Raw genomic sequence first — 17527 nt, 5'->3', positions numbered from 1 at the left:
TCTCTTTCTCTCCCTCACTGTAGGACCTATTTTCTGTGTTTTTCTCTGTGCAACTGCTTCATTAGTCTGTCTCTGATTATATGCTGATTCTGTTCTTCTGTACACATGGCCATTCCCTAATGAAGCCTTAGTTCCTAAGTTCACAAAACACATCAGTTGAATAATATACATTAAGCAGAACCATTAAGTACAAGTTCAAATTCCCATGAGAGAAAAATCTGATTAGTTTAGTGTGGGACAAATATCCATACTAGGTCTTGTACCTATGGCTGGGGGCCAAGCCACTGTAGTAACACACATGAGTAGGTCAAGAATATAGTTCTCAGAAAAAGTGTCGTGAACTGGGAAAGCAGTTTACAATTAGGACCCTGTTGCTTGCTTCTTTTTGCATCTTTGGATGTGATGAAAGGTAAGGATCTAATTTTATTTATTTATTTTCTAATGATAACCATTTACCCCAGCAGCATTTATTGAGTTATTCTTCCTTTCCTCACTGATTTGTAATGCTATCTTTGTCCCTTCAGTCTTTCATTTAGTAAGGACTTGTGAATTGGTCTGAAAATATCTTTGTTTTTCTCCTCATTTTATTTTTTCTTTAATTTTATGTCAGGTTTATTGAGATATGATATATACAATAAAATTCACCCTTTTTAGGTGCAGTGTTTTATGAATTTTGATTAAGGCCTGTGGTCATATGATCCCTGCCATAATCAAGATGCAGAACATTACCAACCATTTGAAGCTTTTTAATGGGAGGGATTACATGACTTTTTTTCTGTTTTTTAAAATAGAGATATAATTGATATAATTCTCACTTGTAATCAGAGTATTTAGATCAGTTATACTTAATGGAATTATTGATACATTTAGATTTAAATCTACTGTCTTACAAGTTCTTTTCTGTTTGTCTCATCTGTTCTTTGTTCCTTTTATCTTCTTTTTCCACCTGGCTTTGGATTAATTGAATTTTTTTATGATTCCATTTTATCTCCACTATTTGCTTGTTGGTTATATACTCCCTATTTTAAGTGTTTGCTCTAGAGTTTGCAATATACATCTTTAGTTTCTGAATACTTTCAGATAGCAATATACTGCTACACATATAGTATAAGAATCTTTCAACAGTATAGTTCCAATGTCTCTCTCCTATTTACTGTGCTGTTATTGTATATTTTATTTTTCATATGTCATAAATCCCACAATACATTGTTACTATTTTTGCTTTAGACAGTAATTATGTTAGGGTGATTAAGTATAAGAAAAATGTCTTTTATGTTTATGTTCATTTTTTCCCCATTTTTGGACTTTTTGATTGTTTTTTTTTGGGGGGGGCCTTGTGGTGGCACGGCTTACACGATCTTAGTTCCTCAACCAGGGATTGAACCTGGGTCACATCAGTGAAGGAACCAAGTCCTAACCACTGGGCTGCCAGGGAATTCCCTTAGACTTCTTCATTTCTTTATGTTTCTAACTATTTTCATATGTCTTCTGCCTGACAAATATTTTTCAGCACTTCCTGAGTACAGGTCTATTGGCAATTAATTCATTTAGCTTTTTTTCTTTATTTCATCTTCATTTTGAAAGATATTGTTTGCTGGGTTTAGAATTCTGAGTTGACAGTTTTTTGGATTCTTTTGGTTTTCCTTTTTTCCTTTGAAGATGTCACTCCAGGGCTTCCCTGGTGACGCAGTGGTTGATAGTCCGCCTGCTGATGCAGGGGACACGGGTTCATGCCCCAGTCCAGGAAGATCCCACATGCTGCGGAGCTGCTGGGCCCGTGAGCCATGGCTGCTGAGCCTGTGCATCCGGAGCCTTTGCTCCGCAATGGGAGAGGCCACAACAGTGAGAGGCCCGCGTACTGCAAAAATAAATAAATAAATAAATGAGAATAAAACTCCTTTTCAGTTTTTTCTCACAGGAACTTTGTGAAGATTAATCCTGATAATGTATGTGAAACACTTTGTACAGATTTATGGTGATGTTTATTATGTAAATTATATAATTTTAAAGAAATCTCAACATCTATTTATTCCCCTCAGAATATTTCTTATTATATTCTAGGCCTTTAATGATTGACCCCCAGGGTCAAGCCAATAAATGGATCAAAAACTCTGAGAAAGAAAATCAGCTTAGTGTTATTAAGCTATCAGATTCAGACTATATGAGAACACTGGAAAACTGTATTCAGTTTGGAACTCCACTTCTATTAGAAAATGTTGGTGAAGAACTGGATCCATCTTTGGAGCCTTTACTACTTAGACAAACTTTTAAACAAGGTAGAAATCAATTGATATTAGTTGGTAGAACTGAAATGTGATTGGATTATCTCTGAGGCAAGAAAAGCACTACATATTTTAATAATAATGTTAACGCAGAACTTCTGTGTCATTGTTATACATAAAAGGAAATTTGGAACAAGTATCAGATATTCTAAAGTAAATACCTTCATTGCCTTAATGACTGTTACCTAGACTGTTGTTCAGTAGAGAACATGAAGTTGAAGCCAGCCTGAAATTCCTTTATCTTGTGACCAAGGACCACACAAAGTCCATTACTCTGAATAGTAGTGGTTAATGTGGACCAGAGTTGACTTTAGGTAAACGTTGCCCACCATATATCTTTCTGCTTATAAAAATTTTATCTCTGTCAAACTCTAGTACTTTTAAGAGCTTTAGTAATATATAAATAATTTTGGAATCATTATTGAAAAGTAATGGAAGAAGTAAGATCAAAAGAAATCTTGATTTAGAAGGCTCCATGACAACCAGAGAAAATGTCTTATAGTACCCCAGAATTAATGAGTCCTGCTGTATAATTGCTTACTTGCCTCTGTGTTATATGTGACTTTTGCAACACCTTTTTGTATTCTATTTGAAATTACTTTATGACTTTTTACTTGTAACCTAGGAAGGGCTTTAACATAGGGGGGATGGGCTATGTAACTTTGGCTTATTTATTCTGCATTTTTTTTCTGAAATACAGGTGGCATTGATTGCATCAGACTTGGTGAGGTCATTATTGAGTATTCCTTTGATTTCAAGTTTTATATCACCACAAAGCTGAGGAATCCACACTATATGCCAGAGCTGGCTACAAAGCTATCTTTGCTCAATTTCATGATAACTCCAGAAGGACTTGAAGATCAATTACTAGGTATTGTTGTTGCAAAGGAGAGGTACGTGTTTTTTTAGATACTTCCAGGGGGTATAGAGAGGAATATTTGTAGGCCATTAATACTTTTGTTATGTGATTATTTTGAAACCTTATCAAAATTTTATATTTTGTCATTATAAATTAAATAAGTATTTAATTCTTTAAAATAGCCATTCTATAACAAGTAAGTTATAAACCAGCCATGTCATATTGGGCTTTTAGTATGGGTAGCAGGATTCAGGTGATATGCCATGACTTCTGACTTGTATCTGACTGTTTGAGCCAAAAAATTTCATCCCTAGGAATGTATGCTACAGACAAAATCAAAAATATGTTCAAAGACATATATAGGATATTAATGAAATAAGAAAATACTTAGGACAAGAATGAAAAAGCAGGATACAAACCTATATATGGTAGGGATAATATTTGTTTTTAAAAAGTTAATGCATGAATGGATATCCATATATACCAAAAAAAGATTGAGAAAGAATACACCAGAATATTGACAGTGGTAATCCTTAGGAGTGGTAAGATTATGGATAATTCTTATTATTTTCTTTATACTTTATATATTTTTCCATTACTAGCATGTATTATTTTTTAAATGAGAAAAAATACTATGATACCTAGAAGGGCTACTAGTAAAGAATTGCTTCCTGAAGGAAATCTTTGATTCCACTTGAAGCTTAATATAACACTATCAAGTAGTCTATTACATGAAATCAAATTATAAGTGAAAGTATGTACCATGAAGTACTTCTGTTATTTTCAATATTTATCCCACTTGTGCAGTATCCAAGACAGAACCAGGTCATAACATATTCTATAACATGGTGAATTATGTTATTTTGAAGTTTCATACCCTCATTGTTAAGATATAAGTGCGAGTTTTGTCTTTTACTTGAAGAGCCAGTTGTAGAATGAGTCATCTTTTCTGTCTCCTGTTGTAGAAGAGATGATGAAAATGGGACTGAATGTGATTAAGCCAAGGAATAGATAAGAAATCTCATATTCTGAGTTTCTTTTCCAGTTCTTATTCTCACACAACGAGCTAAGCCATATGGATAAATTTAACATTTTCTTAGACTTACTGTAGTATATGTTATTGCCACATTTTACATATATGTAATTAATGCTTTTTTTTGCTTGAATTTCTCAAATTATTATTTTCATGGGAGTATTTTTTTCCTTAGGTTAGGATAAAGAGATTAATCATCTTAATTTGTATTATATGTCTACAAAATTATTTTAACTGTCTACAAAATTGTGATATCTAATATTTGGATAAAATACTACAAATTTAGACTAAATGTTTTTATCTTTTTAGACCAGAATTAGAAGAGGAACGAAATGCTCTTATTCTTCAGTCTGCAGCTAATAAGAAACAGCTAAAAGATATAGAGAAAAAAATTTTAGAAACATTATCATCTTCAGAAGGGAACATTTTAGAAGATGAAAGTACAATTAAAATCTTAGACTCTGCTAAATTGATGTCCAATGAGATAACAAAGAAACAACAGGTGAAAAAAGAATCCTAGAAATTTTTAGATTCTTAAGAGTCCAATGAGCCCCCGCTCCCTAAGGAAAGTGCTAATACTAGGCTTATGGGAAGAGGAAAAGAATTCATAAAACACCAAAAGATAGAAACTAATTTTAAACTCATAAGAGAATATCTTATACTGTTGAATCATTCAAAACCTGGTGTCATCTATGTGGCACCTATACACAGAAGAAATAAATTTGGAATGAAAAAAATTTTAAACACACTTTTTATTATTGCATAGGTAGGGTAAGCTAGTCAGGTTCATTCAAATTTTAATTGACTCTTCACCTAAAACTTAAGTTTGAGAATATGGCTTGCCTCTGTTCCTGGTTGGAACTTGAGATGTGTGAAGGTAATTGCTGGTTAATTGGACAGTAAGTGGTTCTAGGAACTAATAAGGATGATCTTCTGACATTGCCTTGTCTTTTGTCTGGGAGAGAGGTATGAGAGTTGGGAGTGGCAGGTAGAGGAAGGAAGACACATACAATAATGTACTTATTGCAAATTCATCTAACACAGCTAAATGGTATTTTTATATTGCATCTTTTAAAAAATATAATCCTACAGTGTTATGGGTGGAAGAAGCCTTAGCTATTTGTCATCTTTGGCATTTCATAGTTGAGAAAAGTAGGGCCCAGAAAAAGTAGTTAAGGCCCAAGTTCACACAATGAAATGATAATACAGAATGACTTTAGTAGGCTAACTTTACTGATTTTCAGACCTTTCAATCCTCCTTGGCCCACCCAATGAGTTAAACACATCTTAATATTGGCGTAATTACAAAATAAAAAGAAACCTAAATAGAAATTTCACTAATTGCTCAGCATCCTTCTGTTTGCACCCTACCCCATGCACCCCAGTTTTGGGGTAGAGGATTTCCAAAAGGTCTAGGCACCTTTCCCCTTGGGATGGGTTTAGTTTTATGTGAATGTGATGGTAATGACTCTCTCTAGCCAGGTGTACCGTTTTGTTTTGTGTTTGTGTTTTTCATTTCAGGAGAGCCTAAAGGAGTAGTGTCTTAGAGTAATATGCTGTGGTAGCCTCCCATCTGGGGACCATGGCTGAGATATTCTATAATGTCTGCCTTACCAATTAATGTTCGTCAGAGCAGAACCCATTCCTCATTTTCCTCTCACCACAGTGTTTTTTCAAAGGGAAGAAAAGACAGGAAGCATTTATCAGCTTATTTCCTATTAGACTCAAAGAGGAAAGTAGATATCAATATTTATTGGTTCAAATACTTCATCTTACAAAAAGAGAGAAATTTAATCATAATGTCTTTTTGACTGGGTCTCATTAATCATTACAAACGTAATTTAGAATTCACTATATATTTTGATTTAAAACATGCTCTGTATCTGGCCCTGACTTCTATCTACCCACCCACCCAGATGTAAGAAAAACCATCTTCAGAGCAAAGTGTTCCCACATAGTCTAAAATCTGCTTTTCCCTTTTATCCCAACCCATAAGATTAAACAAACACAAACAAAACTTTAAGAATTTGTTCTGGACTTCCCTGGTGGCGTAGTGGATAAGACTCCGCCCTCCCAATGCAGGGGGCCCGGTTCGATCCCTGGTCAGGGAACTAGATCCCACATGCATGCTGCAACTAAGAGTTCACATGCCACAACTAAGACCCTGTGCAATTAAGTAAATAAGTATTTTTTAGAAAAAGGAATTTGTTCTATAAGTTTCAAAGCCTTCCCTCCCTGCACAAGTTGTCTTGGTTGAAGTTTAGTCTTGTGGATTCTTGGAAAGTATAATATATATAAATAGCACAGCCCAGGAAATTTTTACAAATAATAAATTCTCCTCTTTTAACATCGTATGCTCACAATGTTTATTTGTTAGAAAATGTCTTGTCCTTTGATTTTAGGCCATTAATGGTAATTAATCAAAACTCTATATGTCTTGAGTTTAGTGTTTCATACTAAGCAGCCAAGTATATATAAATATAACACTATTTATAAATACACTGCAGATTAAGCCTTGGAACCTGAGTTAAATTATTATTTACTCTTTAAAAATAATAACAATATTTGCTAAATGTTTTTGCTTACTGTTGCCATTAATGGTAAGTGGCATTTAGCTGAAAAAATTAAGGGTTAAATAACAGGAGGTTTAAATGAGAATACCAAGATTATGCTTTCTTTTGTAAAAATGTCATTAATTTCCATTGTTGATAACTTTGTTTCACTTATAGTCAAGTTTGAGGTTCAAACCTTACTTTTAATTGTAAGCTACACTGTAATTTGGGGGAAAGTTTGCTTGCAAGGAACAGAAACCTATACAAATTAGCTTAAATAAAAAATATACAAGGGGACATTTTATTTTCCCAATTATAGGAAGTACATACAGGCCTCAGGAATTAATGGAAAGCATTAAGTTGCTATGCTCTTTGTCTCTCCCTTTCTCTAAGGTTGCGTCATCCTCATACGTGCTTCTTTCTGCTCCATCCGGAGACCAATTTTTTCTGTAAAACTTTTGTACTGTTCCTTCGTATGTTTATCTTGCACATAGAAACCAACTCTGATACCATTACCTTTTAGCACTAAGGCCAAGTACCACCTGATTTCAGTTTTTGATGCTCCTAAAGTTCTCATTCTCTGGAAGGAAAATTAATTAGCTTATTTTGGGTCTGGTTCTATCCCTCCCACCTGATTTAATCAGCTACAAACAGGATCATTTAATATAAACATGGCTACGTAGGCACATTTATTCAGCAGAGTCTGTGGATAGCATTTCCAAAGAAGACAGAGAGGGTTGGAAAAATGCTCTACATGTTTTTCCTATAGAATATCAACCTATCAGATTGAGTTGTCATTTGAAGGGCTGTTATCTTAGAGAAATTTTTTCATTTGGGGTTAAATATCTATACCCTTATAAGCCCAGAAAAGTTAAAAATTTGAGAATTTCACTGAAAAAAAGGTATTCTCAATGTATCAAACCATCAGCCAACAAATATTTCTGAATTCCTACTTTGTCAGACTTTGTGCTGGGTTCTGGTACACATGTTGACACCTTAAACCGTACACACATGTACACTTGCTGTCTCTCCATCTCCCTCTCTCTCTATCTCTGACCTATTAAAATAAAAGAGGGTGAGTGACAATAATAGATACATGTCAGATGAAGGCAAAGAATAAGCAAAGATTGACAGTTTTGTATTCCTCAAATAAGAAAGAGATGATTGGTGGGTAGTTACACCTTCAATCTGTAAAGATATTTTTTTCTTTTACCTCCCTTCTTTCCACCCTCTCTTCATCCTCTTCCCTCTCTCCCTAGTTCTTTCCTTCCTTCCTTTTCCTTTCTTTCTTTTTTAGACTTTTATTTTTTGGCTGCATCGGGTCTTAGTTGCAGCATGCAGGAGCTTTGTTGAGGCATGTGGGAGCTTTAGTTGTAATGCGTGGGCTCTTCACTGCGGCGCATGGGCATCTCTCTAGTTGTGTCATACGGGATTTTTTTTCTCGTGTGGTTTTTTTTTCCTCTTCTTGTGGCCCGCGGGCTCCAGAGCACATGGGCTCTGTAGTTTGCAGCACGCAGGCTCTCTAGGTGAGGCGCGCAGGCTCAGTAGTTGTGGTGCACGGGGTTAGTTGCCCTACAGCATGTGGGACCTTAGTTCCCAGACCAGGGATTGAACCAGTGTCCCCTGCATTGGAAGGCAGATTCTTTACCACTGGACCACCAGGGTAGTCCCTCCCTTTCTTTTTTTTTATAGATTTTAGCATAGTAAAGCCCTTTGATGTAAACTATGCCTGTATAATTTTGTCATTAAGTTAGGGGATATTTTTAATATAAATTTCATTATATGAAAAATACATAATTAAAACATCTCCTTTTTCTTAATCTTGATTTTTCTCTTCTTCTAGATTGCCGAAAAAACAGAACTCAAAATAGCAGAGTCTCGAGAAGGCTATAGACCTATTGCTAAACATGCATCAGTATTATTCTTTAGCATTGCAGACCTGGCTAACATCGATCCCATGTACCAATACTCTCTCATCTGGTTTGTGAACCTTTATATCAACTCTATTCATGACAGGTAAACATTCTCTAGCTTCATTCATGCTCCCTAGGTTGGATTTTCGCCATCCTTTCCATTTAAAATATGTAATTTTTTTCTTACTGTTTATATAATACATATTCACTATAGAACATTACAAAATATGGGAGAAGTGAAGGGAGGAAGGAAGAATGGAGGGAAGGAAGGGGAAGAGGGAAGGAAAGAAGGATGGGAGGAAGGGAGGAAGGAAGGAAAGAAAGAAGGAAAAAGCAAGCAAGCAGGCCTCATTTCTATTTTAAGTTTTGTTTCGCTTCTACTCAAGATTTAGGCATAGAGGGATTAGCTTTAGGTCTTTTTGCCCCTCTCTTTTAAATATTTTGATAAAGCACATGACCTATCTTTGCTAGCAACTCCAATATATCTTTCTTCCAGCCTTGAGGTCTCTAACAAATTTCAGCCCCACATTTCTAATCATTTGCTAGATAATTTCACTTTAACCAATTACTGAATGTACACAGATTTTGGAGTTAGACTGGAGTAAAGGATTAAATTTCAGTTCTGCCACATAATAGCTGCATGAATACAGGCAAGTCAGCTAACTTTTCTGTAATTGCCTCAATTTTTCTTATCTATAAAATAGGGATAATAATAATACCTACCTTTAAGAGTTGTTATGAGAATTAAAAAGAATATTTATAGAGTATTTTTTAACAATATCTGTTATTTAGTAACTTGTTAAGTAGAATAAAAATATGATTTGAGCCTAGCATATGTGTTCTACATGGGCTCTTGGTAGAACACTTTCCTGAGTGATTGAAATCCCTAAGCTTTCCCAGTTGGGATTTGGAATTTGAATTAACATACCCTACATGATGTAGGATGTTCAAGTTGAAGAATTGACATAAATGTCATAACAAGTGTCGAGGATGTGAAGTCATCAGAACCCTCATACACTGCTGGTGGGATTGTAAAATAATGCATCCACTTTGGAAACATTTTTAGAAGTTCATCAAAATATTAAACATAGATTTGCCATATGATCCAGTATTTCCAGCAAATCTAGCAATTCTTGGGTATATACTAAAGAGAATTGGATGCATGTATTCACACAGAAACTTACAGTCTTTTTGTTTTTATATGCAAAAAACTATATTCAAAAGTTACTTGGGTTAGTTTTTCCTCCTTTAGTATGGTGATGTTTGTTATTCATGTGAAATACAGATAGGGTAATTTGTTTATTTTTATATTTCATTTTAGAGTTTCCCCCTTTTCCTTGTTGATTTTCATTATATTATATTTTTGAGTACGTAAGCCATCAATATGACTCCAAAAGTAAATCCCATACAGAAGGTCTGCTCAGAGAAGTGTCACTACCCCCTCCCCTTCCATCCCATTCCCATGGATCCAAGTATTACTTTTTAAAAATTAAACTTTTAATTTTGAGATAATTATAGATTCACATGCAATTATAAGAAAAAATGCAGCGATCCCATGTACTCTTTATGCAGTTTCCTCAATGGTGACATCTTGAGAAACTATAGTACAATATCACAACCAGAATATTGATGTTGACACAGTCAAGATACAGAGTACTTTCATCACCACAAGGATACCCATGTTGCCCTTTTATAGCCATACTCACCTTCCTCCCATTCCCACGCTGACCGTAACCCTTGGCAACCACTAATCTGTTCTCCATTTCCATAATTTTGTCACTTCAAGAATGTTATATAAATGGAATCATATACTATGTAACTTTTGGGAATTGGCTTTTTTTCACCCAGTATAATTCTCTGGGGATTCATTTAGGTTGTTTACTCATTTTTATTGCTGAGAGGTATTTAATGATATTGATGTACTACAGTTTGTTTAATCATTCACTTGTTACAGGACACCTGGGTTATTTCCAGGTTTTGGCTTTTACAAATAAAATTGCTATAAAATGCATGGACAGGTTTTTGTGTGAACATAAGTTTTCATTTCTCCAAGATAACTGCCCAGGAGTGCAGTTGCTGGGTCATGTGGTAGTTGCTTGTTTATTTTTTTTTAAGTAACTGCTAAACTTTCCTAGAATGGGTGTATTGTCTTAGATTCCCATAAGTATTACTGAAAAAATTGAACTAAAAAAATGAAAGCAATGTATTCTTATTGCAAAAGTTTTAAGCATGTAAGAGTATAAAGAAGAAAATAATTATTAGTCATAACCCATCCGGAAGTAATCACTTTTGTCCATATGTTTTCTTTTCTTTTTTTTTTTAACATATGGATCTTGATCTAGATTTTATGCTTCTTTGAGGCAGGTAAATGTTTCATAATTCTTTATCTCTTACAGTTCCCTCCCCAGCTTAGATTCTCACACTAATAGATATTCAGTAGGTGCTTTTTAATTAACTGATTGTTTTCAGTCATTTGGGATTACAATAAGAAATTTAGAATTTGGAAAATAGAGAGATGGTATAAACCATATTTCATTTTCTCATAGAATTATACCCCATTTTTAACATATAGCTTCATACAAAGTTGCACACGCAAAAAACTGTACAGGGATGTCCCATGTACCCTTTACCCAGTTTCTCCAGTTCTTACATCTTTTTTTTTTCAGTTGAAGTGTAGTTAATATACAATATTATGTTAGTCTCAGGTGTACAACATAGTGAGTCAACATTTAAATACATTAAGAAATGATCACGACAATAAGTCTAGTAACCATCTGTCACCGTACAAAAGTATTACAATATTATTGACTATATTCCTTATGCTATGTTGCATCCCATGTCTGATTTATTTTCTGACTGGAAATTTGTACCTCTTAATCCCCTTCACCTATATGGCCCCTACCCCATCCCCTCTGGCAACCACCAGTTTGCTCTCTGTATCTATAAATCTGTTTCTGTGTTGTTTTGTTTGTTCATTTGTTTCGTTTTTTAGATTCTACATATAAGTGAGATCATATGATATTTTTCTCTATCTGACTTATTTCACTTAGCATATACACTCTAGTTCCTTCCATGTTGTTGCAAGTGGCAAATTTTCTTTTTTATGGCTAAGTATATATTGTGTATATATACCACATCTTCTTTATTCAGTCATCTATTGATGGACACTTAAATTCCAATCAAAAAATGGGCAGAAGACCTAAATAGACATTTCTCCAAAGAAGACACACAGATGGCCAAAAGGCACATGAAAAGATGCTCAGCATCGCTAATTATTAGAGAAATGCAAATCAAAACTACAATGAGGTATCATCTCACACCAGTCAGAATGGCCATCATCAAAAAATCTAGAAACAATAAATGCTGGAGAGGGTGTGGAGAAAAGGGAACACTCTTGCACTGCTGGTGGGAATGTGAATTGGTACAGCCACTATGGAGAACAGTATGGAGGTTCCTTAAAAAACTACAAATAGAACTACCATATGACCCAGCAATCCCACTACTGGGCATATACCCTGAGAAAACCATAATTCAAAAAGAGACATGTACCAAAATGTTCATAGCAGCCCTATTTACAATAGCCCGGAGATGGAAACAACCTAAGTGTCCATCATCGGATGAATGGATAAAGAAGATGTGGCACATATATACAATGGAATATTACTCAGCCATAAAAAGAAATGAAATTGAGCTATTTGTAATGAGGTGGATGGACCTAGAGTCTGTCATACAGAGTGAAGTAAGTCAGAAAGAGAAAGACAAATACTGTATGCTGACACATATATATGGAATTTAAGAAAAAAATGTCATCAAGAACATAGGGGTAAGACAGGAATAAAGACACAGACCTACTAGAGCATGGACTTGAGGATATGGGGAGGGGGAAGGGTAAGCTGTGACAAAGTGAAAGAGCGGCATGGACATATATACACTACCAGATGTAAGGTAGAGAGCTAGTGGGAAGCAGCCGCATAGCACAGGGAGATCAGCTCGGTTCTTTGTGACCGCCTGGAGGGGTGGGATAGGGAGGGTGGGAGGGAGACGCAAAAGGGAGGGGATATGGGAACATATGTATATGTATAACTGATTAAATTTGTAAAATAAAAAAAATAAAAAAATATAGTGAAAAAAAAAATAAAATAAAATAAAAAAAAAAAAAAAAAACAAAAAAACATTTAAATACATTAAGAAATGATCACGACAATAAGTCTAGTAACCATCTGTCACCGTACAAAAGTATTACAATATTATTGACTATATTCCTTATGCTATGTTGCATCCCATGTCTGATTTATTTTCTGACTGGAAATTTGTACCTCTTAATCCCCTTCACCTATATGGCCCCTACCCCATCCCCTCTGGCAACCACCAGTTTGCTCTCTGTATCTATAAATCTGTTTCTGTGTTGTTTTGTTTGTTCATTTGTTTCGTTTTTTAGATTCTACATATAAGTGAGATCATATGATATTTTTCTCTATCTGACTTATTTCACTTAGCATATACACTCTAGTTCCTTCCATGTTGTTGCAAGTGGCAAATTTTCTTTTTTATGGCTAAGTATATATTGTGTATATATACCACATCTTCTTTATTCAGTCATCTATTGATGGACACTTAAATTCCAATCAAAAAATGGGCAGAAGACCTAAATAGACATTTCTCCAAAGAAGACACACAGATGGCCAAAAGGCACATGAAAAGATGCTCAGCATCGCTAATTATTAGAGAAATGCAAATCAAAACTACAATGAGGTATCATCTCACACCAGTCAGAATGGCCATCATCAAAAAGTCTACAAATAATAAATGCTAGAGAGGGTGTGGAGAAAAAGGAACCCTCTTACACTGTTGGTGGGAATGTAAACTGGTACAGCCACTATGGAGAACAGTATGGAGGTTCCTTAAAAAACTTAAAATAGAACTACCATATAATCCTGCAATCCCACTCCTGGGCATATATACAGAGAAAACCATAATTTGAAAAGATAATCAGCTCAGTGCTTTGTGACCACCTAGAGGGGTGGGATAGGGAGGGTGGGAGGGAGACACAAGAGGGAGGAGATATGGGGATATATGTATATGTATAGCTGATTCACTTTGTTATAAAGCAGAAACTAACACACCATTGTAAAGCAATTATACTCCAATAAAGATGTTTAAAAAATCAATCAATATGATATACTACATTAATAAAAAGAAGAGAGAAAAAAAAAAGATGTGGTATATATGTACAGTGGAATATTACTCAGCCATAAAAAAGGAATGAAATAATGCCATTTGCAGCAACATGGATGGACCTAGAGATTCTCATACTAAGTGAAGTATTCCAGACTGAGAAAGACAAATATGACATCACTTGTACGTGGACTCTAAAAGAAAAAGACACGAATGAACTTATTTCCAAAACAGAAAGAGACAGACACAGAAAACAAATTTTTGGTTACCAAAGGGGAAAACAGGAGTCGAGGGAGGGATATTTTAGGAGACTGGGATTAACATATACACACTACTATGTATAAAATAGATAACCAACAAGGACATACTATACAACACAGGGAACTATACTCAATATTATGTAATAACCTATAAGGGAAAAGAATCTGAAAAAGAATATATAGATTTATATGTATATATATATAAATGTATAACTGAATCGCTGTGCTGTACACCTGAAATGTACACAATATTGTAAATCAACTATACTTCAATTAAAAAAATAATAATGCTGCAGTAAACATAGGGTGCATATATCTTTTTGAATTAGTGTTTTTGGAGTTTTGTGGGGGGTAAATACCCAGAAGTGGCATTGCTGGATTGTATGGTAGTTCTATTTTTATTTTTTTGAGAAACTCCCATACTGTTTTTCATAGTGGGACTATGTACCAATTTATATTCCCACCAATAGTGCATGAGGGTTCCCTTCCAATGATAATATCTTATATAACTATAGTATAGTATCACAACCAGGAAGTTCACACTGGTACAATCCAGAGAGCTTACTCAGATGTCACCATTTTTATTGGGCTGGCCAAAAAGTTCGTTCGGGATTTTTCCTGAATGAACTTTTTGGTGAACCCAATATATGCACACGTGTGTGTGTGTGTGTGTGTGTGTGTGTGTGTGTGTGTGTGTAGTTTCATATTTTCAACAGTGGTTATTTCGATAAAATAAAAACAACTTGTATGTTAATTCATATGTTACTTATTTTTTCTTAGTTTTACTTGACTCAATATATTTTCCTGTTTTTTTTAACCTTTCAGTAACAAATCCAAAATTTTGGAAAAGCGCCTACGATATTTAAGTGACCACTTCACATACAACTTGTATTGTAATATATGCCGATCACTGTTTGAGAAGGACAAGCTATTGTTTTCTTTTTTATTATGTGCCAATCTTCTTTTGTAAGTTACTTGCTTTTTCTTTATTTTAAAAACTTGCCTGGGACTTCCCTGGTGGCACAGTGGTTGAGAGTCCGCCTGCCGATGCAAGGGACACGGGTTCGTGCCCCGGTCTGGGAGGATCCCACATGCCGCAGAGCGGCTGGGCCCGAGAGCCATGGCCACTGAGCCTGCGCGTCTGGAGCCTGTGCTCCGCAACGGGAGAGGCCACAACAGTGAGAGGCCCGCATACCGCAAAAAAAAAAACAAACAAACAAACAAAAAAAACTTGCCTGGAAAACCTAATCAATGGCTTCTCACAGAAGGATATCATGTTTTAGCTCTGCATAATTCATGATTTTACTTGTACCTTTCTCTATAGTAGTACTGGTGTTTTGATGTTTGATTTTTAAAATTTGGATCATACAGAAAAGCTCACAAAATGTTTAGGTACAGTTTGGTAAATTCATACAAAGCAAAAATCTGCATAACTACCACTCAGATCAAGCAATAGAGTTTTCAGGGAATTCCCTGGCAGTCCAGCGCTTAGGACTCGGTGCTTTCACTGCCGGCCTGGTCAGGGAACTAAGATCCTGCAAGCCGTGTGGCGTGGCCCCCCAAAAAAAAAAAAAAAGAAAGAAAGAAATAGAGGTTTTAGATTGGCTTCTTTCACTTAATAATACTCATTTAAGATTCTTCTATGTCTTTTCATGGCTTGATTGTTCATTTCTTTTTAGCACTGAGTAATATTTCATTGTCTGGATGTACTGTAGTTTATCTATTCACCTACTGGAGGACATCTTGGTTGCTTGCAAGTTTTGAAAAGTATGAATAAAACTGCAGGTTTTTGTATGCACATAAGTTTTTAACTTATTTGGTTAAATACTAAGAAGTGTGATTGCTGGATCATGGCTAAGAGTATGTTTAGTTTTATAAGAAACTGTCTTCCAAGAGATTCCATGCAGCACCTCAGCATTTTTAGGAATCTTGGCTTGTGGTCCTTGGTGTCCTGAATGTTGAAACTGACCCACACTCTGGAAAAAGCAAAACCTCAGGGGCCAGAACATATTGGGCAGGGGAAGGTGCTGAAGGAGCACCTTTATTTTCTCACTCATGGGACCATTAAAATATTAAAAGATTTTCCTTCTTGACTAATATTTTCTCTGTGAAAATTACTTTGAAAATTGGTCCTAAGTGAAAGTCTAAACCCATTCTGCATCACAGATCCCAGAAGAGGCTCAACAAGCATATAGTTTACATTCCTTAATCCATTGTATTCTACCAGCAATGAATGAGAGTTCCTGTTGCTTCACAACCTTGCCAGCATTTGGTCTTGTCAGTGTTCTGGATTTCACCATTCTAATAGATGCATAGTGTAATCTTGTTTTAATTTTCAATTCACTAATGATATATAATATTGAAAATATTTTCATTTGCTTATTTGGTATCTTTATATCTTTCTTGGTGAGGCATCTGTTAGGTCTTTTGTCCATTTATTAATCAGTTTGGTTGTTCATCTTTTGTTGTTGAGTTGGATGACAGTCCTTTATCAGATACATCTTTGGGAAATATTTTCTCCTAGTGTGTAGCTTGCCTTCTTATTCTCTGTCTTTTGCAGAGCAAATGTTTTAAATTTTAATGAAGTCCACCTTATCAATTCTTTTTTTCATGGATCATGCCTTTGGTGTGTATCTAAAAAGTTATTGCCATACCTAAAGCCTCCTAGATTTTTTCCTATGTTGTCTTCTAGGAATTTTGTAGTTTTGCATTTTACATTTAGGTCTACGATTCATTTCGAGTGAATTTTTGTGAAGTGTGTGCATGTGTGTTTATATAAATTTGTTTATGTTTTTCTTATTTTCCTTTCTTACACAAAGGGAATATACTGTAAATGTTCTTTTGCACCTTTTTCTATTAATATAAATGGAAGTCACTCAATAGAGATATCCTCTTTTTTTCAGCTTTATTAGGTATAATTGCCACATTATGCAATTCCCCCATTGTAAGAATACAGTTAGATGATTTTTAGTACATTTATATACTTGTGCAACCATCACCAAAATCCAGTTTTAGAACACTTCCATCATCCCCAGAAGTTTCCTTTTGCCAGTTTAGTCAATTCCTGCTCTTACTTCCAGCCCCAGGTAATACTGATCTGCTTTCTGTCTCTATAGTTATTCCTGTTCCAGAAATTTTATGAATGAGACATTAGATGGCCCAGAATATGATCCATCTTTGTAAATGTTCTATGTGCTCTTGGAAAGAATGTGTATTTTGCTGTTCTTGGGTGGAATGTTCTAAAATGTCAAGGAGGTCAAGATGGTCCATATATCGTCTATATCTTTATTGATTTTCTATCTACTTGTTCAGTTATAGAGAGAGAGTTGAAATCTCTAACTATAGAGACTTCTCCTTGCAGTTCTATCAATATTACTTTGTGTTTTGATGCTCTGTTATTAGATGTATAAATGTTTAGGACTGTTACGTCCTCTTAATAAATTGACTTGACTT

General features: G+C 35.0%; 1 protein-coding gene across 1 annotated transcript in view; it reads left to right on the top strand.

Moving 5' to 3' along the window:
• The window catches only part of DNAH12 (dynein axonemal heavy chain 12), a 222826-nt gene that overhangs the window by 173521 nt on the left and 31778 nt on the right, over positions 1–17527 (top strand). The window contains exons 56-60 of the mRNA XM_060111265.1: positions 2062–2276; positions 2983–3175; positions 4484–4676; positions 8570–8742; positions 14900–15040. Coding sequence (XP_059967248.1) covers positions 2062–2276; positions 2983–3175; positions 4484–4676; positions 8570–8742; positions 14900–15040 — 915 coding nt within the window. The remainder of the gene's footprint in view (positions 1–2061; positions 2277–2982; positions 3176–4483; positions 4677–8569; positions 8743–14899; positions 15041–17527) is intronic.

Source organism: Mesoplodon densirostris, chromosome 10, assembly GCF_025265405.1.
Source record: "Mesoplodon densirostris isolate mMesDen1 chromosome 10, mMesDen1 primary haplotype, whole genome shotgun sequence".
NCBI lineage: Eukaryota > Metazoa > Chordata > Mammalia > Artiodactyla > Ziphiidae > Mesoplodon > Mesoplodon densirostris.
Note: the sequence above shows the minus strand (reverse complement) of the source record. Positions and strands in the feature narration are given on the sequence as shown.